This window comes from Ceratotherium simum, chromosome 15, assembly GCF_057802395.1.
Source record: "Ceratotherium simum simum isolate JZ-2026a chromosome 15, ASM5780239v1, whole genome shotgun sequence".
Classification (NCBI taxonomy): Eukaryota; Metazoa; Chordata; class Mammalia; order Perissodactyla; family Rhinocerotidae; genus Ceratotherium; species Ceratotherium simum.
In genome coordinates, this window is record NC_141914.1 from 33733269 (window position 1) to 33758405 (window position 25137).

At 40.1% G+C, this 25137-nt stretch overlaps 1 protein-coding gene across 1 annotated transcript in view; it reads left to right on the top strand.

Moving 5' to 3' along the window:
- Positions 1-22871, top strand: part of P3H2 (prolyl 3-hydroxylase 2) — a 147243-nt gene extending 124372 nt beyond the window's left edge. Inside the window, exons 8-15 of the mRNA XM_087439861.1 lie at positions 981-1075; positions 7303-7430; positions 8781-8876; positions 9437-9587; positions 10457-10574; positions 12827-12902; positions 16966-17106; positions 21843-22871. Of these exons, the coding sequence (XP_087295987.1) occupies positions 981-1075; positions 7303-7430; positions 8781-8876; positions 9437-9587; positions 10457-10574; positions 12827-12902; positions 16966-17106; positions 21843-21935 (898 nt within the window). The 3' untranslated portion in view covers positions 21936-22871. The remainder of the gene's footprint in view (positions 1-980; positions 1076-7302; positions 7431-8780; positions 8877-9436; positions 9588-10456; positions 10575-12826; positions 12903-16965; positions 17107-21842) is intronic.
- Positions 22872-25137: the final 2266 nt, after the last annotated feature.

A 25137-nucleotide genomic window follows, 5' to 3' on the forward strand; every position in this document is an offset into this window, starting at 1 on the left:
CGCTCTGCTTCGGCGGCCTGGATTCGCAGGCTCAGATCCCGGGCACAGACCTATACCCCTCGTCAGCCATGCTGTGGTGCCATCCACATACAAAATAGAGGAAGACTGGCACAGGTGTTAGCTCAGAGCTAATCTCCCTCAAGCAAAAAGAGGAAGATTGGCAACAGATGTTAGCTCAGGAAGTATCTTCCTCAGGAAAAAAAAACACAGTCAATTTACATGTTATGATCAGTTCAAGGAATCATAGAATGTTGGAGTTACATGTTTGAGATCACATGGTCTAGCCTATCACTTTTCAAATTCAGAAACTGAGGCCCTGAGGAGGCAAAGGACTCTCTTAGAGTCTCACCACAAGGGACTGGCAGATCCAGATGTTCTTCTTCAAAATATTGTGGTGTTTTGCTAGGCTTCAAGGTCTCAACCTCTGGGTGGCAAGAGATCCAAGAGTGTATATGCACATTTGGATTTGTTCAATCTGTGTATATTGAAAGGACGTCATGCTATCATTTCTGTCCTTGCAAGGTTTGACACAAACATGTGTCTCCCTTCTTGGAATAGTTGAGAACCACTACACTAGGACATGATTTATTTCAATTCAACCATTGTTCTGTGATGTACTCTATATTCAAGACCTATAATACAACACTCCGTGCATTATAAAGATGCACATGATTGTTTTTTCCTGCTCTGTTGGGACTCAAAATCTAATCTCAAGGGGGTTAAGTTATAGATACAATTAACTGTAACAAAGTCTGCTAAGAAGATTTAGATGAGTGGAATAGAGCATACTCATTGAGGGAATAGAGAAGAACTTCATGGAGGCAGTGAGTTGCATTTAATTTGATCTTGAAAGATAAGTGGACTTGTGTACAATAAAAATATACAGTATGGAGTCATAGACTACCTGGGTAAGGTGTCCTTTGCCTTTGAACATCTTTATTCAATGAGAAATTGCCATTTCAACTTTTTTGAATGGGCAGGGTCCCTTCAGGAGTGAACGTAGAGGGGGCAGAAGTTCATGGATTGTCAATGGGGAAAAAATCGTCACCCAAGATAGACCGAGACCTAAGAGAGGGTAAGTATCTGTGCACTTTTACTCATAGAAGGAGGGAAAGGAGAAGACGGGACTTGACCTGGGCTTATCCAGCTCAAAGCAGAACCCACTTTCTCTGGAAAATAAAGAATAAGGCTAAGCTACTACAGTTCATAAAATTCTGAAAGCAAGGCTTAAAAACAAGAATGTCTCAGACTTGTATACCATTACCTTTGGTTTTCAACAAAAGTGCTTCCAATTCATTCCCTCATCTGTTTCCCATAGGAATCCTGGGAGCTAGGCAGGGACTGTACGGTTATCACCATCCTCAGCTGAGTCCTTGAGGCCTGGAGAGGTTACAGGGCTTACTTCTGTCACATAGTAAGTGAGTGAGTGCTAGATAGTGTGCAATAGACTGCATATCAGAGGAACTTGAGGAGACAGGTCACGTGAGATGTTAGATTAGTTAACCTAAGATGTTTGAGGCACCTATATCTGATCAGGACTTTTAGAGATAAGTAGAATTTAGGTTGAATTGACAGAGGTGTGGAGGTAGCCATTGTAGTGGACAAAACAAAATGGAACAAAGGCACAGAGATGGAGAGAGCAGAACATTATATGCCTACTTATGTCAGATCAAAATTAGTGGAGACATACGTGTAGTGTTGCCAAAAGAAGTTTTTAAATAGAGCCAAACATTGTTATAATAACAAATTATTAGCAATAGTAGTACTAACAGCAGTAGTAATCCTTAACAATTATTATTATTTCTATGTGTTTTATAATTTTTCAAGCAAATTTACACACAATTCATGTTAATACCAGCAGCATCTCATGTGAGACAAGTGTCTCCATTTCACAGGCAAGAAAACTGAGGCTTGCAGAGATTTAGTGACTTGTCCAAAGTCTCGCAACTTATGATAAGTTGAACAGGCATTTGAACCCAGGCTTGTGAATCTAAATCCCATTTTCTCTTCACCTGATGATGAAACATAGAAATTATTAGATATCCAGAATGTATCCCCTATTGATTAAATAATTGCAAGATAAGAAGAGGTTTTCAAAAACCTGCATTGAGAAGGACAGGACTCCTTTCCCCAACGAGAGAGCTTATCAGCACATTCCTCTAGCTGATTTGAAAACTTCTGGCTCTCTATAGCTCTCACATTTCCCAGCCCTTTCCTTCCTTAGCTTCCAAGTCAGTTGAAGGCAGTAAACAGGATAATAGGCTCATCTAATCTGATCTAGACCCTCAGTTTGTAGTCACAAAGTCCAAGCTGTTTTATAAGTGCAAGAGAGCTTCATGGTCAACCCGAGTTCATGTTGCTTTTTAAGCCAAGAAATCACCCAGGAAGTACATGCCAATAAGCCAGCACTTTGCTGTAAAGGTTTGGGAAACTCCAGGACAGTTGCCAAATTTCAAAGCATTTTTTTTTTTCTGCCTACGAGGGAATCTCATGTCTAGCAACTGACTAGGAAGGCTAATGGGAAGAATAGAACAGAAGACTACACAGGATGGAGAAAGATCATGATTAGCTGGGTTACCAAATTCTGTCGTTTCTGCAGAATTTGCTTAGTTGAATGGGCTAATGGATCTTAGGATGTTTTGTGGGAACCCACCGAAAAGCCTTCTGTACAGTCACTAAAGATCTAAATAGGATCTAAATTAAGAACAGTAGTAGACAGAGACAAAGTTCTCAACCAGAAAATACTTTCATATCTTAGTCTTGATGAAAGCAGATGTCAGGGAGGCAAGAAAGGATGCATGCTTCACAGAGTAGAATATATTTCAGCTTTTCTCATCTCTCACAAAAAGATTGTCATCTATTCCAGTTACCTAACGGTATTTAGTAGTATTCATATTGTATGGCTCCCAAGCACTAAGATGGGAGTGACCAAGAATTCCATCCCAAGATGACTGCAGTCCATGGAACATGCATGTCAACTTACTAAAAACATCAGTGCCTTATCCATTCTCCTTTCAACCACCAGTTTTCCAAAGGTCCTGCTTGTTAATAATTCCAGAGTCAGTGAGGGTATAGTAGAAATAATTTTGAACTTGGATTCAGGAGGCCTAGTTTCCAAAATTATCTTAGTCGGATGTGCTCTTCAGTGATGTATAACTAGAGACTCGATCTCCTTGGGCCCTATGATCCTCATCTGTAAAAGAACGATAACAGCTTTTATGAGAGGATAAATGAGAAAAATCTTTTATAAACTGTAAAGGGCTGTGCTCATATAAGGGCTTGTGAGTCAGCACTCTCCTGTCCTGACTTGTATGACATTGTGATATTGATGGTAAAATGATTCTTCTTGCCGTGAGCCACAGGCAGTGAGCACAAAGGAGTATTTTCCTAGATGATCCCTCTTTATTGAACAGGAAAGTCAGCGCCAGGCACATACTTTGTGAATGAGAGAAGAATTAAGTTGTTTGACTAAATCTCCTTGGGCTGTGGTTAAAAGTTGGCTGAAGCCATCAAATCAGGCCCCAGGAACCACAACTTATTGGACTACATTTTTATTTTTATTTTAAGGTTTTTCTCTGTCTGGTGTGCTACTAGTCGTTTGTAGGCTGGTAGACTTGCATTTTTGAATGGCAGGGTTTATTTTTCCTTTTTTTTTTTTCCCTTTTTGGTTAGACTGTAGGTAGTTGGTTATTTTTTGTTAAATGTATGTGTGGGAAACCTCTGTATAAGACTCTTTGCTTAATGCTGATTGTGTTAGCTACATGAAAGGCGAACTTCTAGTACAAATTCTTTCTGAACCTATTAGGGTTTAGGTATTTAGGACTCCATGTTGCACTCTGTTCCTTCACCTGATCTTTGTATGTTACTTATGGCATGTTACTTATGTTACTTATAGTTGGGGGAATTGTCAATATCCACGTAGGCCCCTTTTAAATATACTCCATTATGCTATACGCTTATTAAGATGTCTCTGGCAGAACTTAACACAATATACCAGGCATACTTTACTAATTCAATAATAATCATAATAGTAATAGCAAATACTTATACAGGCTTAAGATTTTTTCCAAATATTTTAGTTTTAGTAACTTTTAAAATCATATTTTGAAAATAAACTAATTATATTTAAAGTCATATACTCTCAATATAGAAAATGAGAAAAACATGGCAAAGCACAAACCAACCTAGTTCACTAAACCCTTGAGTTTTGTATTAGAAAGTGCTTTTCAGTGAATCTACAAGTATCTTGTCTTTCTGGTTGAAGGAATGTTTGTTTTTATATTTCTAAATGGGAGTAGAATGTGCAGTTCGCTCTTCCAAATATTTGAGGGACTGCCTCAATTTAGGTATGAATCTTAATTAACTATATAGATTACAGGAACCTGTCCCAAACTACGTGTGTTTTATGTTAAGAGGTTTCATGGGTGGGGGAGTCTACTGGTTTTTATTGCTGTGGAAAAAAATTAGCACAAATGTAGCAGCTTACAATAACATACATTTACTATCTCACAGTTTCTGTAGATCAGGAGTCGGGATAGCTTAGCTGAGTCCACTGCTTCAGGGTCTGCCGCAAGGCTTCCATCAAGTTGTTGATGAAGGCTGGGGTCTCTTCTAAGGCTTGACTGAGGCACTGTGTTCTTCCAAGCTCAGATGACAGAATTCAATTTCTAAAGGCTCATTGGACTGTGTTCCTCAATTCCTACTTGGTTGTTGGCTGGAGGATGCCCACAATTCCTTGCCAAGTGAGCCTGTCCAATACAGCAAATTGCAAGCTGAGAAGGCAATAGAATGAGTCTGCTAGGAAGATAGAAGTTGCAGTCTTATGTAATGCAATCACAGAAATGACACCCCATCACCTTTGCCATATTCTGTTGGTTAGAAACAAGTTCCAGGCCCTGCTCACACTTGAGGGAAGCAAATTACACAAGCCTCTGAATACCAGGAAGTAATGATCATTAGAGGCCATCTTAGAGTCTCTCTGCCAAAGGAAGGAGGGAAGAAAGGAAGGAAGGGAGGCAGGGAGGAAGAGAAGAAAAGTATAGTACTCAATTAAGGGTGAGAATTGCTGCATATTGTATCAACACTTAGGCTATTCATAATGCCTGTTCACATATTAAAAGTTCCAAGAAGTCCTCTTAAATTTTACTTAACCTAGTACTTCCCAAACACATTTGATCAAGAAACTTTTCTGCAGAACAAAGTTTGAGAAATGCTGGATTGTAGAAAAATATATATATTTTTTTATTCATCCAAAAGATTGGTAGTGAAACTGGGAGCTTGTGGGTTTATTCCTGGAATCCAAGAAATTCTGTATTTATGAATTTTAATGAGAATTTTTAAAAAATTAGGGGCAACTAGTGTGTCGTCTGAATGACCACCTTATAGCCAAGTACTGCCATGAGATTTCGTACCTCAGTGGGTATGGGTGCAGTTATACTGACACATTGGCACCAGTTAATAATACTTCAACGGTTGAAGACTAACAAGAAATGAGGGAGGATGAACTTATAAATAATGCATTAGGACCAGATGAAGGCAAAAATTCATCGTGGTACACTGAGATTTTGTAGTAGTTTCAACACAGAAAAGTTGTGGTAGAATGACTGAGTCATTACACACCAAGATCACTGTAAGGAATGCTGGCTCAAAATCACCTGGGCCAGATCAGTGAGTAGAATATTCACGTGGAATGCAGCTTTTTAGTTTCCACAAAATAACATGAACCATTTCATTAATATTGTTAATTTGAATTTAGTTGGTTTTATGGTCTTGCTTTTATTTAATCTTGTATATTGGATTGGTATTACAGTCGCAGGAAACTAAAAAATACTGTACTCATAGTTTTGTGATTGCAAATATGGAATTAAAATCACAGTATCATAGTTTGTCAGTACTGGAGTTCCTTAAGGATCTTATGCTTTAACATAACCATACATTACTCAAGATTGAGAAACACTCTCTCATCATTTTAATATTCTATTAATTGTGGGCTATGGTGACTCTTTTATTTCAACTGGGCTAATAAACAGTTAGTGCTGTTCCCTAGTTTGACATTTTATTTTATTTTATTTTTTATTTATTTATTTATTTATTTATTTATTTATTTTTGTGAGGAGGACAAGACGTGAGCTAACATCCAATGCCAATCCTCCTCTTTTTTTGCTGAGGAAGACTGGCCCTGGGCTAACATCCGTGCCCATCTTCCTCTCCTAGTTTGACATTTTAAAGAGATTGAGTGGACATCAATTTCAACTATCTATTCCTTCTGCAACCTATGTGTCTTAGACTAGTATGTTGGTGACCTTTGATCTACTCGAGAGATGAGGGGAGTTGTGCCCTCCCCACCACTCCCTCTAGGGGGAGCTGTTGTTACTGACAGACACATATCAGGTCCCTTAGGAGTATTATAAAGAGTGGAAAAACAGTGTTTTTCTTTTCCATTCTGTTTTCTGGTTCAAGATGGTTGCACTCTACTCCATCTGAAGATTCCTCACCCTCGGAGGTCTTGTCCTTCAGTCCTACTCTCTGTGAGGACTGGACCTTGTCAGGTCTAGATTTTGTAATTTCACCACCAAAACACAGCCCCTGAGCAGCACCCTCTGAAAAGCCTGTATGGGGCTAATTTTATGAAGTTGTGGGCTCTTTCTAGGGAAACAGCAGGTGCCTACAACAAACCCTCCTGTGAAAAAAATAATATAAATATTTTGCCCAGAGAGCAGAGAAAAATAAATATTCCAAAAGCAAGACCATTTAGAATCAGGTAGGTGGTGAGAAGAAGACTGGGAAGGAGTTGGGTGACTTGGGTGTGACTGTCCTGATGGTGCATTTTCTACCTGAGTTTCCTGGTGAAGACGTTGCTCTACATACCAGTGATACTGAGGTGTGTTTGTCATGTCCGGGGCACAAGCATGTAATCAAGTCATTGCACATGATGTTGTAATAGAGGTAGGAACTAAGGGCTGTGGAGAAGGATGGGTCTAATTGCTGAGAGAATTCTGGAAAGGCTTCTCAGAGGAGAATCCTATGAGATTCCCAGTATGCTTTTCAGGATCATCACTGGACTCAAGTGAAAAGATAGTTTATCAAACCCCAAATACTATACAAATGTAATATATTATTATGACATTATTGAGAAACCAAATGACATTATGAGAAACCAAATGTGTAATTTGTCTTTGCATTCCTAAAAATTCGTGAGGAAAAAGACTCTCCTGAAGTGCACGTTGAAAGGTGTTGGGTGCTCTGTGCTTCTCTCCTTGGGGACGGCAATAACAGAGGAGACAATGTGCTCTGCCCCTTCAGGTGGCCCTCTCCTCTATGAGAACATCACGTTCGTCTATAACTCAGAGCAGCTGAATGGGACTCAACGGGTTCTCCTGGATAACGTCCTGTCAGAAGAACAGTGCCGGGAGCTCCACAGCGTGGCCAGTGTGAGGACCCGGAGACGGAGGGGAGCCTGACGGTGCTGGCCTAGGGCGAGCTGGAAGTGCTTTGGTCCTGGTCTCATTTGGAGCCAGGCAACCGAGCCTGAAATGTCACTCTCTTTAGGAGAAGGACATTACTTTTGGAGGCACTTTTGTAGTTTTGTCCAGAAGTGGACATAGCTAGTGGATCTGGAATAGTTAGTGGCTTAATTTCTAGGACAATAGCCATCCAGCATGTGCCCTGCCTACTATATAAAGTCTCTGGGAAAATCCACTTATTTTAATCAGTAATTAACCCATGTATTAATCATTTATACTCTACCTATTTCTACAAAAGTGGTGATATTTTATAATGAAAATGTAGGGTGAAGGTTAAATAAAGATATCTGTTTTGATTGGAAAATTTAATGATACGGTGATCCTGTAACAAAACGGGGAAGGCCTGATGGTTCTAGGTAGCTTTCCCGCAAGCATATTTACTGCACACACTTTTGCTGTCGGCATTTTCGTGGCAAACGTTTTCACTGCATAACTAATTGGCCGTAAGGCAATTTTGCTGTAAAAGAAAAAAAATCGTGAAAAATAAGAGGGACAGTAATTAAAAGGGAAATAATAAACATAAATAAATGAATAACAAAATTAAAAAGACTTTATAACGAAATACAAAGTATTTGAATATATTTAAAATGTGCTTATGTAGATTCATGGCAATATTGCACAAATAACTGATTTGTGTGTGTCTGTGTGTGTGTGTGTATTACACCTAACTAAGCACTTTTGATCATTCTGTGGGAAATGTGGGTTCAACTCTGTGCCCTCAAAGAAGAGGCCCTCAGTCCTCTTTCTCTTCCCACATAGCATGTTCCAAAATAAGAAACCAATTTTGGGGGCAAATCATCTTCAGCTGTCAGCTCAATGAAGCTATCAATAAAACGTCGCTAACTGGAAGAAATGCTAACTATTTTAAGACCTCTACTACCACGTCTACTCATCACTATATAGACCAGTATGAGGGCTAGCTAAGATTTATATCATATATAAATGGGAGTAACTGCGAGAACTTCATTAATGGAGAAATGAAATGACAAAAAAAAAAAATCCCAATTCTGTCAACCAGTTATTTTATCTTTTCCAGCAAAATTCCCTTACAGCCAACTAGTTATGCAGCAAAAATGTTTGCGGTGAAAATGCTTTTGGCAAAGATGTCTACAGCAAAGATGCTAGTGGCGAAAATACTGGACAGAGGTTCTAAGTGTGGCCTTTGGTTCTTAGCCCTCTGGCAGTCAAGGCAGAAAGGGAGACTAGATGCATTCATAGTTGTCATTAATAAAGCATCTTCTTATATTTTGCTTCCAGGGCATCATGCTTGTTGGTGATGGATACAGAGGAAAAACTTCACCCCACACACCCAATGAAAAGTTTGAAGGTGCAACTGTCCTGAAAGCACTCAAAGTAAAGTCTGAACTTCTTTGGGGTTTGGGTTCCTAAGTGTCAATTCAGGACCTTCTGTGACTGGCAGATACAGGACACAGAAGAGTTTAGAATATAGACCTATCAGGACAGTTGAAGGGTGCAAGTATGAAATGGTACTTTCATTGCTTTTAATATTCCTGTGTTCCTCCATTCAGCCATCAATTTATCAAACTTTATATTTCCTAAATTTGTATCTGACAAATAATATACAATCCCCCTGTCCTCAAGGAGCTCATGGTGGTGGAAACATACCCGAACAAGTAATTCTTCCGTAACTGCAAGAAATGTTGTTAGAGAGGAATGAGAGAAGTGTCAAGAGAGAAGAGAAGAGGGAGCGATTAGCTTCAAATGTTCCCTCTGTGATTAGGAAGGACTTATTTCAATGGCTCATTTTCCTTCAAAGCCACAAGCATGCGGTAATATTCCCACTGGCCAACGCAGAGATGACCATTCTGTTCTGGCTTACTGAAACCCAGTGTCTGTTTTTCTCAAGCCCTCTAATCAACCCAGTGCTATCTAATGTTCTTCTTTTTCTTCAGTTTGGTTATGAAGGCCGAGTCCCACTGAAGAGTGCCCGTCTGTTTTATGACATCAGCGAGAAGGCTCGAAAGATTGTAGAATCCTATTTCATGCTGAATTCAACCCTGTATTTTTCCTATACACACATGGTCTGCCGAACAGCCCTGATTGGTGAGATTCCAGAGTCTGAACTTGTTGCCTTCTACCCACAGTGAAATGAGAAAGAAAACAATGCAAAGCAAAGCTCTATTACATTTGAGACTAATGATTTAGAAGAGCTCTAAATTTCAAAAACAAAAGACACTTATTAATTCTTATCTTGCTGTTCCCTCCTTTTCTCATTTTTGGTCCCCTAAAGTTCCAGAAGACCATTGCTCTGCCTGTTTTCCCTTTCAAATTCATTTCTCCTGCTTGCTTAAGTTACGCAGAAAAATACTTTTCTGCTCTAGGTTTCGCTTTTCCAGCATTCACGAACCTGGGAATTATAGTCCCCGTTATGTCCACAAGTATTGAGTGGAAGCAAAAGGATGAAGGGATTATTGAAAGAAATGTTCTTGAGAAAACAGAAACCTCCTGACTCCCTGCTGTCATGATTTCTTCTCTAGATCTTCTCTTCTACACATTCCTGAAGAGGAGGGGAGGGAAGATGTCACAGAAGTAGACTTTTCCACTTGTGAACTTTCAGCTGAGTCGAATCTTTTTTTTTTTTTTACATTTCATTTCATCCTCTTCCTTTGACTGCTCCACATGAAATGTAATCCATGAAATGCATGGGATTTCTCTATGTATATTCATATCAGAGGACTTTTATAGCTGAAGAGGCAGGTGTGACTTGCCTGCGGTTTTGCATCAAGATCATATCAAAGCAGGACCAGAGTCTCTTGACTGCTCGTCCAGCGTTCTTTCATCTATTCTGCTCTGCCATCTGTCTCCTCACTTTGTCCAGGGGCACCAGCAATGGGAGAAGACAGACTGTCAGTTTTGCTGTGGGAGGTTACTGCACTCCATCTCTCATTCTTCCCTCTTCCCTTCTCTGGCAGGTCAACAGGACAGAAGAAATGACCTCAGTCATCCTATCCATGCTGACAACTGTCTGTTGGATCCAGAGGCCAATGAATGCTGGAAGGAGCCTCCTGCTTACACATTCCGGGACTATAGGTACAGCCAGCACCTGCTTCAGAACCAAGGTTTTGCCCAACAGCTATCAGAAAACCCATGGATATTGTGAATAACGCTGCAATGAACATAGAGGTGCATATATCTTTTGAATCAGAGTTTTCATGTTCTTTAGATAAGTACCTAGAAGTGGAATAGCTAGTCATACGGTAGTTCTATTTTTAATTTTTTGAGGAATCTCCATGCTGTTTTCCATAGTGGCTGCATCAGTTTACATTCCCACAAGCAGTATATGAGGGTTCCCTTTTCTCCACATCCCCTCCAACATTATTTCTTATCTTTTTAATAATAGCCATTCTGACAGATGTGAGATGCTATCTCATTGTGGTTTAGAGTTGCATTTCCCTAATAATAGTGGTGTTGAACATCTTTTCACGTGCTTGTTGGCCATCTGTTTACCTTCTTTGGAAAAATGTCTGTTCGTATCCTCTGCCCATTTTTTAATTGGGTTGTGTTTTTTTTGTTGTTGAGTTATATGAATTCTTGACATATTTTGGATATTTACCCTTTATCAAGTATATGATTTGCAAATATCTTCTCCCAGTTGGTAGGTTGTCTTTTTGTTTCGTTGATGGTTTTCTCTGCAGAAGCTTTTTAGTTTGATGTAGTCCCATTTGTTTACTTTTCTTTTGTTTTCATTGCCTGAGAAGACATGGTATTCAAAAAGATAATACTAAGACCGATGCCAAAGAAAACATACTGCCTATGTTTTCTTCTAGGAGTTTTACACTTTCAAGTCTTACATTCAAGTCTTTAATCCATTTTGAGTTGATTTTTGTGTATGGTGTAAGATAGCATTCTACTTTCGTTCAGCGTTATTCACAATAGCCAAGACTTGGAAGCAACCTAAGTGCCCATTGACAGATGAATGGATAAAGAAGATGTGTTATATGTATACAATGGAATACTACTCAGCCATAAAAAGAAGAAATCTTGCTATTTGTGACAACATGGATGGACCTTGAGGGTATTATGCTAAGTGAAATAAGCCAGACAGAGAAGGACAATTACTGTATGATTTAACTCGTATGTGGAAGATAAACAACACATAGATACAGAGAACAGATTGGTGGTTACCAGGGGGGAAGTAGAGGAGAGGGGAGGGTGAAAGCAGTAAAGAGGCACATGTATGTGGTGATGGATGGCAATGCATCAGGATGTATACCTGAAATTTACACAGTGTTATAAATCAATATTACCTCAATAAAAAAAAGAAATGTCCAGGAGTTTTCCTGTAGGGGATCACTATTCCTGTCAACTTATGCTCACAAGGAAACTAAAATAAAGAGTTATGCATTTAAGAATGTATGAGAAAAAAGACTTGGAAACCAGAAAGCTGGCCTGTGTTGCTTGTCATCGTATTCATCTCTATGAAGCAGTGATTCTCAAATAATCCCCTAAAGCAGCTGCCACAACCAAGAAGCAACTTTATCATCTTGTATTTTTAGTTTAAAAACCCAGGCACATTTTGTTGCATCCTTTCCACAAAATGTCCAGCTTGTTTTAACCTTAAAAGTAAAGTGTATAGGCTTTTTTTTCATTACGTGGCTTTCACGGGCATACGTGGCATATCCCTTGTGGGATGTGTGTCTCCGTCTGAGAGCACAAGGGGATGGCGTCTCAACACACATCAGGATCTCATCACATCACTTAGCTATGTCTGCATATTATGAATAAGAAACTAGAAACTAAGGAGAAAAAAAAATGATTTCTCTTATTGAAAGATATTTTTGTGTGTGAAGAGAAGAGTCAGGAGTTGTAGTCACCATATATATAATAACGTGTTAATTATTACTACACTGTGCTCTATACAAAAACATTTATTGAGCTCCCCCTATCTGCAGGGTTAGGCTACACCCCTTGGAGCTCTCCAGCTAGTTATGGGGAAAAAAAAATACAGACCTTAGAGTTACTAATATAAACGGGAAGAAGAGAGTTATAAGTAGTGTGGGAAGGTTCAAAGGGCTAGATTAAATCTAGTTAGGTTTCTTGGGAAGAAGTGAAACGTGAGGTGAGGTTTAAATATAATTAAAATTTTAACAATAGAGGAATAAATAAATACTTCAGGGCTATGACCCAAACTACATTTGGTCTAACTCTTGAGGGTTAAGAGGGTCAATTATTTCAATGTCTAGTTCAAAGGAAATTTGCTAATCAGGTTGGTCAGTTTGTCACCAGTCTTCATTATTCTGTGGTAATGTTGTAAGCAGATGGTTTTCCTTTTCTTCATGTAGTGCTCTCCTATATATGAATGATGACTTTGAAGGAGGAGAATTCATATTCACTGAGATGGATGCCAAGACTGTGACTGTAAGTAAACCTATTCTTGCAAATTTGTTTGTCATTTTTATCTCAGTCTTGCCATTTTCCAAGGACTCACAGGCTGTTGGATTTCAAATATTTCTGAGCTCAAGAGTGAAAGAGGTGGAGGGAATCCTAGTAAATTTATAGGTCATAATATGTTAGAAATAGAAATATCAATAAAATCTTCTAGTCCAATTTACAGATTGGTAAACTAAAGAATAGAGATATTAAGGATTTGTTTATCATCATATGGCTAGTTAAGTTAAACTTGGAACCAGAGCCTAGGTCTTCTGATTCTTTGTCAAGTAATCTGATGGAAACATAACACCAATTCCTAAATCACTCAAGCCTTGGACAAGTCAAATGATTCTACAGAATGGCTCTTAAGTAACCTGGTGTTCTATGTACTTGATTGAGCATTGGCCTCCAGACCCCTAGTTATCAAAATTATTAAATCTGTGTGCATGTATGTGTGTGTATGTATGTATATATGCGTGAATGCGTGTAAGTGTGTGTGCATGTGCTTTGGATGAGCTTCTAAATATATCTTTATAGGTAAAAATCAAAAGTTAAATTCAACCACCGTCTTCCCAAGCAAACCAATGCCTTTGGAAAACCACCCTACTTAGCACTTATAGACCATACAGACAGCATCCTTTGGTCTTTAAGGCAAAGAGCATATACCAGGGTAGAAGAGCAGGTTCTCCAATTGAGGAGATAGCCAAATTATAAATAGATTATGGGATATCTCTTTCCTCCATACAAAATCAAATAATTGAGGCATGTACGTGATAAACTTCAAGGATTTTGTATTATATAAGCTATTTACACAACTTCTTCTGAGTTTTTTGGTTTTCCCCTCATATTTTGCAGCATTGTCTCAATAGTGAAACATCCATATATAATTCATGACATACCATTGGAGTATAAGCAGGTGATATTCAAAAATTATATATTACTGGGTTTAAAGGGAAACCCTATGCAGATTCTGGTTAAAATTGTCCAAAAACATTGTCATAATTAAGAAATAATAATTTGTGCAATTTAATACAATAATATGTATTTAAAAGATCATGATGCCTCACACATTTTTGTAAAAAGCTTTAACATGGGAGTGTTTTGATACTCCATGATCGGGGAAATTAAATCAAGATTGATGATCGGGGTTAGAGTTTAAAATCCTTATACAAAATTCTCATTTTTTGAAGAGGCTGTGTGCAGAAAGCATTTGATTTCTGAGCTCTGCTAACACTGAAACTGAGGTTCAAAAATGTTTGCATCTCACACAATTGGAAAGAAAATCAGACAGATGGTTGAAAAGACTTCTTTGCTTTTTCTCCATCTAGTGGCCAAATTCAGTGTTTGAAAGTAAGTGATGCCTGGAATACTATATATGAATCAGTAATTTATTAATTTGTTGATTGCAAGTTAACTGGAATTCTGCCTTTTAAAAATGTGAAAGCAGATAATATTCTCCTTTAATAGATCTATACTTTTAAGAGGAAAATGTAACTATTTTAAAAAGTACTGAATCTAACCACTCCTCTCCTCCAAAAAGTAAAAGAAAAACTGACTTGAACAATGTTTTAATTCAAGTTGAGAGATATATTTTGCAAAATTAGTTCTACTTCAGATTAATACATATGGTAGAGCTCTTAGAGCATTTTGTAGATTATTAAAATTCTTAGCTACCAGTCCCAATAACACAGAGAAATGGACAGTTTTCCTTTCTCTGACTCTGGGGGGGACAAACGGAGCAGAGAAATAGCCTAATTTGGGGATATACAAGGAATAAAAGTCTTCTAAGTCCTTTACTTTAGAAAAATCTTGGAATTGTATGATTAACTGAATGGTGGCTGAAGATTTACATTTATTCCACATAAGTACAGCACAAAGGCTTCTCTGTCTTTTAATCATCACTTAGATGGAAGGCAACAAGAATTTTATCATATTTGGAAGATGCATGTATTATCTCAACAGCAGCATTTATTTGTGAAACATGGGTATTTAGGGATTTTGGTTTCTTTGCACAAGTTTGAAAATGATAAAATTTAATGAGTTCCATTTGCTTCTCGAAAACTTAAATTCACTATAATGGAGCTGTGTTCCAAAAGTATGTTTACAATCATTTATCTAAACTTCAGAACGTATTTTCCTTTAAAAGCAACGTCATAAATGGAGCTTGTTTGTTCTTCTGTGTATCTGATGTGTAACAGGCGATGCTCTCCGTTTGATAAGATTAATCCTGAGATCTTTGTGAACCTACAGACCGCTAATCAATTCCAACTGCTTCAGGCACTTGCTGTTTTCTTCTCCTAAACTATGCCAAAGTTCTTCATGTGTAGAAATACTTTCAATTCTTCCAATTCCATCAGAGAGAAAACATTAAACTGTCCTCACACCCTTTCTTTAGTATTGTAAGATGTTGTTGCCAAGACTCGGTAACCACATAGAAGCAACGACAACCACATGTGGTTGGGTGAGTCCTGACCAGCAGCAGGGAACGAGCAGCCCAGAAAACTTGAAACTCTGGACCCTGAAGCAGTGTATAGGCTCTCCTATCCTTCTTCCTGTGCTTCAAGGAACATTTATTTTGCTGTTTCCATGTGGAAGTGTACATCAAATTCCCTTTCCAGAAAAATGAAATCAGATTGATACTGAGGGGACCAATACTTAGTGAAATTTCTAGATTTATAGCAGAAAAGTCCCTTTGTAAAGCTGCTTAAGAAAGGAAACTCTCTAGCAAAGACAAATCACTCCTTAGTTATTGTGAATAGAAGAGTAACCAGAAACTGACTGCTTTACTCTGCTCTTCCCTTTAACACACACACACACACACACACACCTCCCTGAGTCTCAGACTTTTTGACTCCACCTACCTTTGACTTTCCACAGGTAGGTCACACAGTCTGGGTAGTACCTATGTGAGGTAGCTAGGACTTTAGGAAATTTTCCAAATATTCCTCCTGAATCCAGCAATGAAAAAACTTAGCCATCCCATTTTGTGGTGAAGGAGACCAAAGGTTCTTCTAACAGGCATGTATCAACTCTAGTGAATTCAGAAAATAGTTGGTTAGCACGGGCCCAGCCTATCAAACAGTGGAATGACCGGTAAAAAGCACTCTTTTGCTTTTACTTTCCTTTTCTAAGCTCTGCTATGGAATGAATATGAATGATCTGTGTTTCTCAAGAAAGGAAAAATGAGCTCTACTTACATCAGACACTTCTTTAAACATGGAAGCAAGGCCCTAGTATTTAGTCACTTAAGGTCGCTCACCTTGGAGAGCCTGTTCATTTGAGCTACTGCCCTGGCTCAGGGCCCCCGGCAGTTGTTTCCTTCTACCTAAACATTAGTGGACAGCTCCACCTGAGCAATACACAAGCTCGGAAGGACTGTCAATCCTCTCAGAGCCCTGGAGGCCACGGAATGGGTCACCGCAAGGGGGAGTGTGTTCTCATCATTGGAAGTCATAAGCATTGGCTGAAGACCAGGAATATTGTAATGGCAATTAAAGTATACGAGATTAGACTTGACTTTTTAAAATCTTTGTATGGTGAAAAGTTCACAAAGCATAAGTATATAATTAAGGAATTAGAAAGGGTGTACCCATGGAACCACTATCTAGATCAATAATAAAAATTCACCGGCACTCTAGATGTCCCCTTGATTTGTTTTTGTCATTCCACAGATATTAAATGTACATCTTCCTTATGCCAGATGCTGTGCTAATGCTCAAGTTAGAGAAGTGCATTAAAAGAGAGAGCCTTGGCCTTCAGGGAATTTGCCAGCTATCAACAGAGCATGTATTGAGGAATTACAGTGTGCCATGGACTCTGCCAGTGATTTTCCCTGAATAATTTTATTTTCTGAATTAGATGTTATTTTGGCCTTATCTTTGTTTTACAGATGGGGAAACTGAAACAATCTATGTCTTCTTCAACCCCAGGATTCCATTATTCTTTGATTAAAAACTTGAACCAAATAATCCCATAGAAGGAGGGAGAAGGGGGGTTGTAGAGATGTTCATGATATAGGAATTGAGAGTCCATTTTTCACTTTCTTTCTCAGGCCTCTATAAAACCAAAGTGTGGGCGTATGATCAGCTTCTCATCTGGAGGAGAGAACCCGCATGGGGTGAAGGCCGTCACCAAGGGCCAGAGGTGTGCTGTGGCTCTGTGGTTTACCTTGGACCCACTCTATAGAGAATTGGTGAGTGTCTCACCCATCCAGAATACCAATTAGACACCTCCCAGACCTGCTTATGAACTGATTTTTCTGAAAAGTCCTTTAAGTTGTTCCATAACCTTTCAGGGACCCTAGAGATCGTGAAAAAAAATCGTTACAGAATCCTTTCTCTCTGGTTTCCAACCCTGGCTCTATTTTCTAAGCAAGAACAAATTTTCCCAATCAGATCCATGACCTAGCAATTACACATCTAGAATTTGTAGTGCGAGTTTGCAAGAAAGAAGAGAGGCTGTGGAGGCAATTCTTAATCAGATGATTCTAATAAGTGAATATGTTTGCTGAAATAGATACCTCGGTGATATTTGGCAATCTTTAATTAGTCTTGAGCTTATTAACAAACTGTAGCATCAGGAGAAAGGAAACACTTTCTAGTGGTCATCAGGAAGACCGATTTGTTTTCTCAACATGTCATTGAAAAGAGCACTGAATAATTCATGAGACATATGTAGAAAAGGGCGAGAGAACCTGACAATTTATTGTTATTTGTTATTATTAAATTAAATATTAAGGGGCTGGCCTGGTGGCATAGGGGTTAAGTTCACGCGCTCTGCTTTGGTGGCCTGGAGTTTGCAGGTTTGGATCCCAGGCACAGACCTACACCGCTCATCAAGCCATGTTGTGGCAGCATCCCACATACCAAATAGAGGAAGACTGGCAGAGATGTTAGCTCAAGGCCAATCTTCCTCACCAGAAAAAAAAAATTAAAATATTATTATTATTGTATTGGAAATAGCTGAGGACACTTGGCCTGTGTAAGAGACCATGATCTCATCCTTCTGGATGCCTTTGGGCTGAAGTTATGGTCTCTATCTGTGGAGCTGCAGAGGGAGGAATGAAGACTAATGAGTAGAAGCCCCTGGGAGGAAAATTTGGTTTCAACATAAGGAATAACTTTCAAATCGTCACTGCAGTTTAGTAGAGTTGTCTGAGTGAGTTCCTTGTCACTGGATGGCTCTAATCAAAGCCTCGGTTGAAATTGACACAGAACCTTCATAGCAAGGGCTAAAATGGATGACTTAAAAGTCTCTTCCAGCCCCAAGTATAGATGAAACTATGAAATTCTAGTCTTTAAAAAATGACATTCTATCCAATTTTCCTCTTTAGATCCCTAAATTGAATCCAATTTCATCAGAAACTGTTTAAAATTAATTCCTCTTTCTCATAAACTTTTTGCCATCAAGCCTAACTCATGCAATTTTTAGGCCACATTCTTTAGCCATTCTTTCATATATTTAACAGATGTTGACAGAAGATCTACTATGTGCCTGGAAAACTCTGCTACGTAGACCGTGGGGGTACAATGGTCCTTGAGCACAAGGAACTTGGAGAGATGGATGAGGAAATAGACAGTGAAAAGACAGCAGTATGTGTTTTGTAGGGGGAATCAAGGAAGACATATACAAGCTCAATCCTAAAAGAGGAGAAATGATAGCCAGGCATAGAAAGAGGGAAGAATGGTCCTGACAATGTGAACAGAGCACACGGAGGTCTGGAAATTTCAAGGGGCACTAAGCAATCTCCTTCACCTGTGATTCCTCTCCTTCCTTGTGCTTCTTCACCTCCAAAATGTCACCATTCCCCCACAGCATTCCTTCTGTACTAAGGAACCTGGGTAAAGGAGCAGACCATGAAGACAACAAGCTGTTGAAAAATTGCCTCACTATTTTCTCTCTTTGGTGTTCAATTCAGCAAACAATCTATTTCATTATTCAGTATCTCAACCGTCTCTTCCAAGATATTTTCTACTAAAATAAACTAACATAAAGTAAGTTCTCTTTGCTCCTTTCTAACCAGGAAACATCAATGCTAATGTCCCCTTCCTCTGAAGGGAAAGTTGTAGGAAACTTCTCCAGTCTCCAGGCAGTAGCGGCATCTAGTGGCCACAGAAGAAAATGACCAGAGCCTCTTCGCAAGTACCACAAAATTTATCCTACACTGTGATTCCCAGACCTTGCTATGCATTGGAATTACCTAGGGGTCTTTACAAACTACTAACATCTGGCTCCCACCCTCAGAAATTCTGGTTTAATTGATACGGGATGTGATCTGGGTATTAGAAGTTTTAAAAGCTCCCCAGGTGATTCTAACGTGCAGCAAAGTTTGGGAGTCCCTGATTTAGGCATCTTTTATCAGGTTGAATCCCTCAGCAAAGAAAGCCTGCCTGTGAAGAAGTCGTTAGAGCTGGCAGATTTCTGCCCTTGTTATAGATTATTTTAAAGGCACTCAATTCTCAAGGAATATTTAGCATTGTAAACTCTTAAGGATGCATGATATCAGAAGCTTCGGTTCCTTGTATACAGAGTTTCAGCTCTTGAACTTCTTTCTTTTCAACAGAGACGCGATTTGCAACAGTCTCTTGTGGCAGTCAGATCCGAAAGTTTATCTGTATGTCAGTTTGTTAAGCAGCGAATTGTTCTCCCCATATTCATAATGTGGTACTCATTATGTCATATTTAGACATCATGACAGCAATTTAGTATATTTGGTTCTTTTAGTTGCCTTATGTCGACATAATTTTCAATTACAAGCTCTTGAATGAAAGGGGGTTTGTTTTCAAGTCATAAAATGTATAGTTATTTTTATAACTTACTGTGCTAGGCATTGTGCTAGGGACTACCTGTAGGGAATACATATACTGGGTAAGACATAACCCCTATTTTTAAGGAGCTTGGAGTCAAAGTGGAGAGATAATACAGGAATCTGAGTAATTAAAACACAAGGCAAATTTTGGTATGAATTATGAGAGGCAAATGCATGGTGTTTAGAGGATCTAAAGAGCAAAGCAGGAAAGGCTTTGTTGAGAAGATGTCAGTGAGCCTTAAAGGATGAGTAGGATTTCCTTAGAGAGAAACATTTTAGACAGAGAGAGCCCTTCATCCACTTGTGTATTTATTCGTCAGATATAATGGAACCCTTGCCAAATATCAGTAGCTTTTCTGGTCACTGGAAATACAGCAGTGACCAAAAAAGACAAGATTTCCTGCTTTTATGGAGCTTCCCTCTAGTGGAAGAAGACAGACAACAAATAAGTAAGAAAATAAATAACTGGGAGATTTTCAGAGAGTGATCAATGCTGTGTGGAAAAGGGAACTAGATAACTGATTCAAGAATAAAGGAGTGGGGTTGGCAAACTGTGAGAGCTCTCCGGACAAGTGACAAGTGAGTTGCCACCTGAGTGACAAGAAGAAGCCAGCTGTGATAGAGGCCTTGGGAAGAGTATTCCAGGCTGAGAACAAGTTACAAAGGCCCAGAGAGCAGAGGCAGCTTGGAGTGGTCAAGAAACAGAGAGAGCCAGAGTGGCTGGAACGTGGTATGCAAGATGGAGAGTAGCCTGAAAAGAGGACACAGAGGAGGCGGGGGTCAGACTAGACAGCTGGTTAAGAAATATGAATTCTATTCTAACTGTAGTGGGAAGCCATGTGCCCTCCCCCAATCTCCCCCAGTCCTGGGCAGTTATAGGATATGGAAGATGGCTTTAGCTAACGTGTTGTAGACTACAGTAGTAATACAGAAAGTGAAAAAATGTGCAAGGCTTGAGATGCCATTGGGAGGTAGACCAACTGGAGCTGCTGATGGAGTGATGTGAGGGGTAAGAGAAAGCATAGGATATAATGGAAGCATCCAGAGGGACATTTAAGTAGGACTAGGGAATTCTTCTGAGAGTGCTGTATTCAGAGACCTTGAAGGGTCTTAGGAAGATGTGCAAGGTGAAGAGAGAGAAGACATGGTGAGCTGAAGAAGAGAGAAAGGTCTAACTCAGACACCTCCTTATAAGCACACCAAGAAGACTGGACCTGGAACTTCACGCAATAGGAACGCACACAAGGGTTGTGAGAAGTGAGCAGGAAAGTGATGTGATCATGATTTAAGTGCAGAGGGTCCCTCAGAAGCATGTGGGAGTGGGGTGTGAAACAGAGAAACCAATTTGGAAGCTGCTGCAGCAATTGAGTTAAGAGATCACATGTGCCTAAACCAGTGGTTCTTAAGCGAGAGCAATTTTGCCTCCTAGGGCACATTTGGCAATGTCTGCAGACGTTTCTGTTTGTCACAACTTGGAGGGGAGGTGCTCCTGGCTACCAGTAGTAGGTAGAGGCCAGGGATGCTGCGAAACATCCTACAATGCACAGGACAGCCCCCCCACAGCAAAGAATTGTTTGGTGCAAAATGTCTGTAGTGCCAAAGTTGAGAAACCCTGGCCTAAATGAAGTCAACAGTAATGTGCACTGAAGATAACGGGGCAGAAACAGGAGATAGAACAGAGAGGACCAGGTGATTTATCAGATGCAAGAAACCATGGTTAGGCTTTTAGGGCAAATGGGTGAGCAGCCGTGGTCTTTACCAAGAGAGAGAATTTGTGTAGAGGAACAGAGTAGGTCTGTCAGGAAGAATATGGTGAATTCAGGTTGAACACTGAATTAGGGAACTGAGTTGGAGATGCCTATGGGACCACAAAGAAGAAAGGTGGTGGGCAGTTGAATATACAAGACTTCTTTGCAAGACAGAAATCTTGGAAAGTACTTGCTTCGGATATAGGGAGGTCAGGAGAAGGCACCATGTAGGGATGAAGATGAGGTCAATCCTTAGCTGGATTTAGCGCCAATCCATGTACAGATGGATGCCTGGAAGTATTTGGGAAGCATCTGCCTCTGGGGCTGATTATTACGCTTGTAACAGAAATGTGTAAATTGTCTTTTTTGCAGGAGCGAATACAGGCCGATGAAGTGATCGCAATCCTGGATCAAGAACAGCAAGGGAAGCATGAACTGAATATCAACCCCAAAGATGAGCTATAAAGATGAGAAAGAATGTTCTATGAGATATTTATTTAAATTGTTAATCTTATGAGAACCTTTTTATTTTTGTACAGAGCCATAGTATAAATTAACAGGTTAATAGGGGTCACCAGATCTCCCTTCTCTTCCTAAGGAGGTTTGTTTTCCTTCACTCGGTCTGTCTGTCTTGGTTTTCCATGAGTTCATCTCTCAAAGCCCAGTCACCCACTCCCCATGACACACACACACACACACACACACACACACACACACAATTCATTCGCTCCAGATCCAAAAACTCAAGCAGAAAGAATAAGTCCGTTCTTGGCGAAACTATGGTTCTCACGTGTGCTCCAGTTCTAAAGTTAGTGTGTGATTTGGGCTCAGAAGGCCTTTCTGGCTCTGTGCCTTTCAGCACATCCTCTCACAGTGCTGACAGCCATGAGTTTGAATCTGAGGATCCCTTGGCAGGGTCCACAACTGCCTCACGTATCATTGGCCTGAGGGTCCCCAGGCTGAGAAGGAACTGCTCTGATGAGTTGTGCATGAGATGGAGGGACCCAGCCTTTCCAGGGCCTTGGTGGAGTTTTTGGCTCTGGTATTTTCACCAGAGAACAAACTTACACTGGAAGCTTTGATTCACCCTCCACGGTGCTCCAGAAAGGACTGCCCTATGAGTTGTGTCTTTAAAAATGTTGTATAGGTGTTGAAGGAGAAAGGCTCTTCACCCCAGTGACTTTGGAATGAAGTCTTTAATCCCACCTGAACCAGGGTACCATTACCACATTGCCTGAGAGTGGGGTCCACTGGTGAGAAGGGGCATTTTTTCTCAAGAAAAATGGATTTCTGATTGACTCCAGTGTTCATCTGCATATATTTTGGTGGCCTCTCCTCTTTGTTGCTGTCTAGCACACCGATTCCTGCTTGTGTCTGATTTTTTAAATAAAGGGAGCCTTATTTTAATATCTTGCATTTATTTTTCTTCTCTCAAATGTTTGGTTTATCTCCAGGTAATGGTTTTATAGTCCCACAGGAGCTTTGGGGACCACCAAGGGGCAATATTGGGCATGACTAGTTTTGCTGGCAGACGCTCGGGGGCCACCAAGAAGGTGGTAGCATTGCTTTTGACGAAACAGAGATGGTTAGCAAACAGAGGTGTTAATCCAGAGAGCATCTGGTCCTTGGCGCCAGTTCTAAGGAAGACATTGCAAAGACATTGTTGCGGTGAGGCTGGGGTGGTTCTAGCCTAGGGGAGCCTACTCCACTAACCAGCGGGCTCACCTGCCTCTGTGATGGGCAGTGGGAGAGGTTGTAGTGATGGGCAGTGGGAGAGGTAGTAGCCATTAAGAAAACCAGCAAATTAAAACATTTTCTAAAAATCATAGTTACTTTCTGCCCTTTTTGATCTTGCTTAGTGGTAAGAACTTTCATCCTTTGAGACTGAAAAATTGAATCATAGTGATTTATGTGCCATCTGCTTCTGGTTGCATTTTCATCATGGGAGAGTAGAAAGAGCACTAGATCAGAATCCCAGCCCTGCTGTGTGACCTGGAGCTACTCTCTTTCCCTTTCTGGGCTTCATTTACCTTCTCCAAAAATGACATAGTTGTCATTGTTTCCAAAAGCCTTCCCTCTTGCTGTAAATACAAAACAAAGCAAAAATTGATTTTAGAAATATTCACAAATATAACCAAATTTACTTCTACTAACATTTTGAGAATTGTGAATGGGTTCATTATGTGTACATGTGATTTTTAAATTTTGAACCTAATTTAGCTTTAGGGCTAAAAGTTCCTGAGCTTTGAAAAGGTCAATTGCTCTTTGTTTGCAGTCTCACTGAGAAGCGTTTGCTGGCACTCAGATCTGCTGATAGGGTGATCTGGGCGAGGATCTGATTTCTGTTTTCTGGCAACAGGCATCAACAAGGAAACTGGTCTTCGGCTCCTCGCAGGTCCTGCTTCCTGGGTGCTGTGGGCACTCGGGGAGAGGCAGGGACTTCAGCCCTGGTTCTGATGTTCAGCCCCACGGAAGGCGAGTGAAGGCCTCGATAGATATCGTTGTGTTAGATGCACATCTTGTGCCGTTGCTGACAACAGAGAGTAGTTATTCCTGCTTTGCAGGTTATCCATGTTTTATACCTGGAACATCATGTATAACACTAAAGTATTTATTTTTTAATCTGCTCCACATCAAACCTTACATAATTTCATTCAAATAGTTAGGGAGTGTCATCAGATGACTTTCAAAAAATTGAGCTCAGAAATTGCAGTCTGTGTGCTATATGGTCTCTTCTGTAGAAGGAGGGGAAAGCCTATTAGAATTTTTGTAGTTTTTGGAGCTGAAGGAGGCTCTTTCAGAGTTGAAGTTTAGAGTTTTAGAGTCGAAGGATGAATTGTGAAGGACTGATCACAATTCAATTCCGTCTTTCTGGGAGGAAACTGAGGCTCAGAGGCAGGAAAGATGATTCTACGGTTACAGAATTTGAGCAGGCAGAGCTGGGGCTGCTGAATTCAGTTATGCAAGAATGCCTGGCCAGGGGTACATGGGCACTGGAATCCCGGCACAGGGGAGCGTCCACTAGAGGAAGAGGGGCCTTTCTCTATCTGGCCAGAGATGGTACTTGCTCGCCCATCTCTGGGCCTGCACGACTGTGTCTGTCCACAAGGGGTGCCTTTTTCTAATTCACTCAAAAGTGCTGGGTGTGCTTGAGGCCGCCCGGGCTAAAAAGCCCAATGTTCGTGACTTCAAGTCTGGGACTCCTCATCTATACCACTTGTCTTGGGGACTATCCACCCTTGTGTAACAGGCCTGCAGTTTTACAAAGCTTTTATTTTCACCTGTATTATTGCATTGCATGCTTACAACACAGAGCACGTTCACACACTAGGAACCCCAGGACGTATTCTAGGCACGGCTTATGATGCCCAATTTGCAGATGAGGAAATGGAGAGCAGTGAAGGGAGGTGAGAGCCTGTGGTCACTGAGCTCAGAGTGTCATGTCTGAGGTAGAAGCAGAGTCTTTTGAACAGGAGAGGAGTAAGAAGCGCTGGGGTCGTTTGCTCCCTCGGCCGTGCTTCTGGGGATATTAAATATAAAATAATACATTAATGTGAAGAAAAAAGCTAGATTTTTATAAAATCTAAACCTTTTCTCCTATTTTTCTGCTGAATGATGTGTGAAGGCATATTTCCCCTTCTCCCTTCTGAGGTATACTGAATATAGG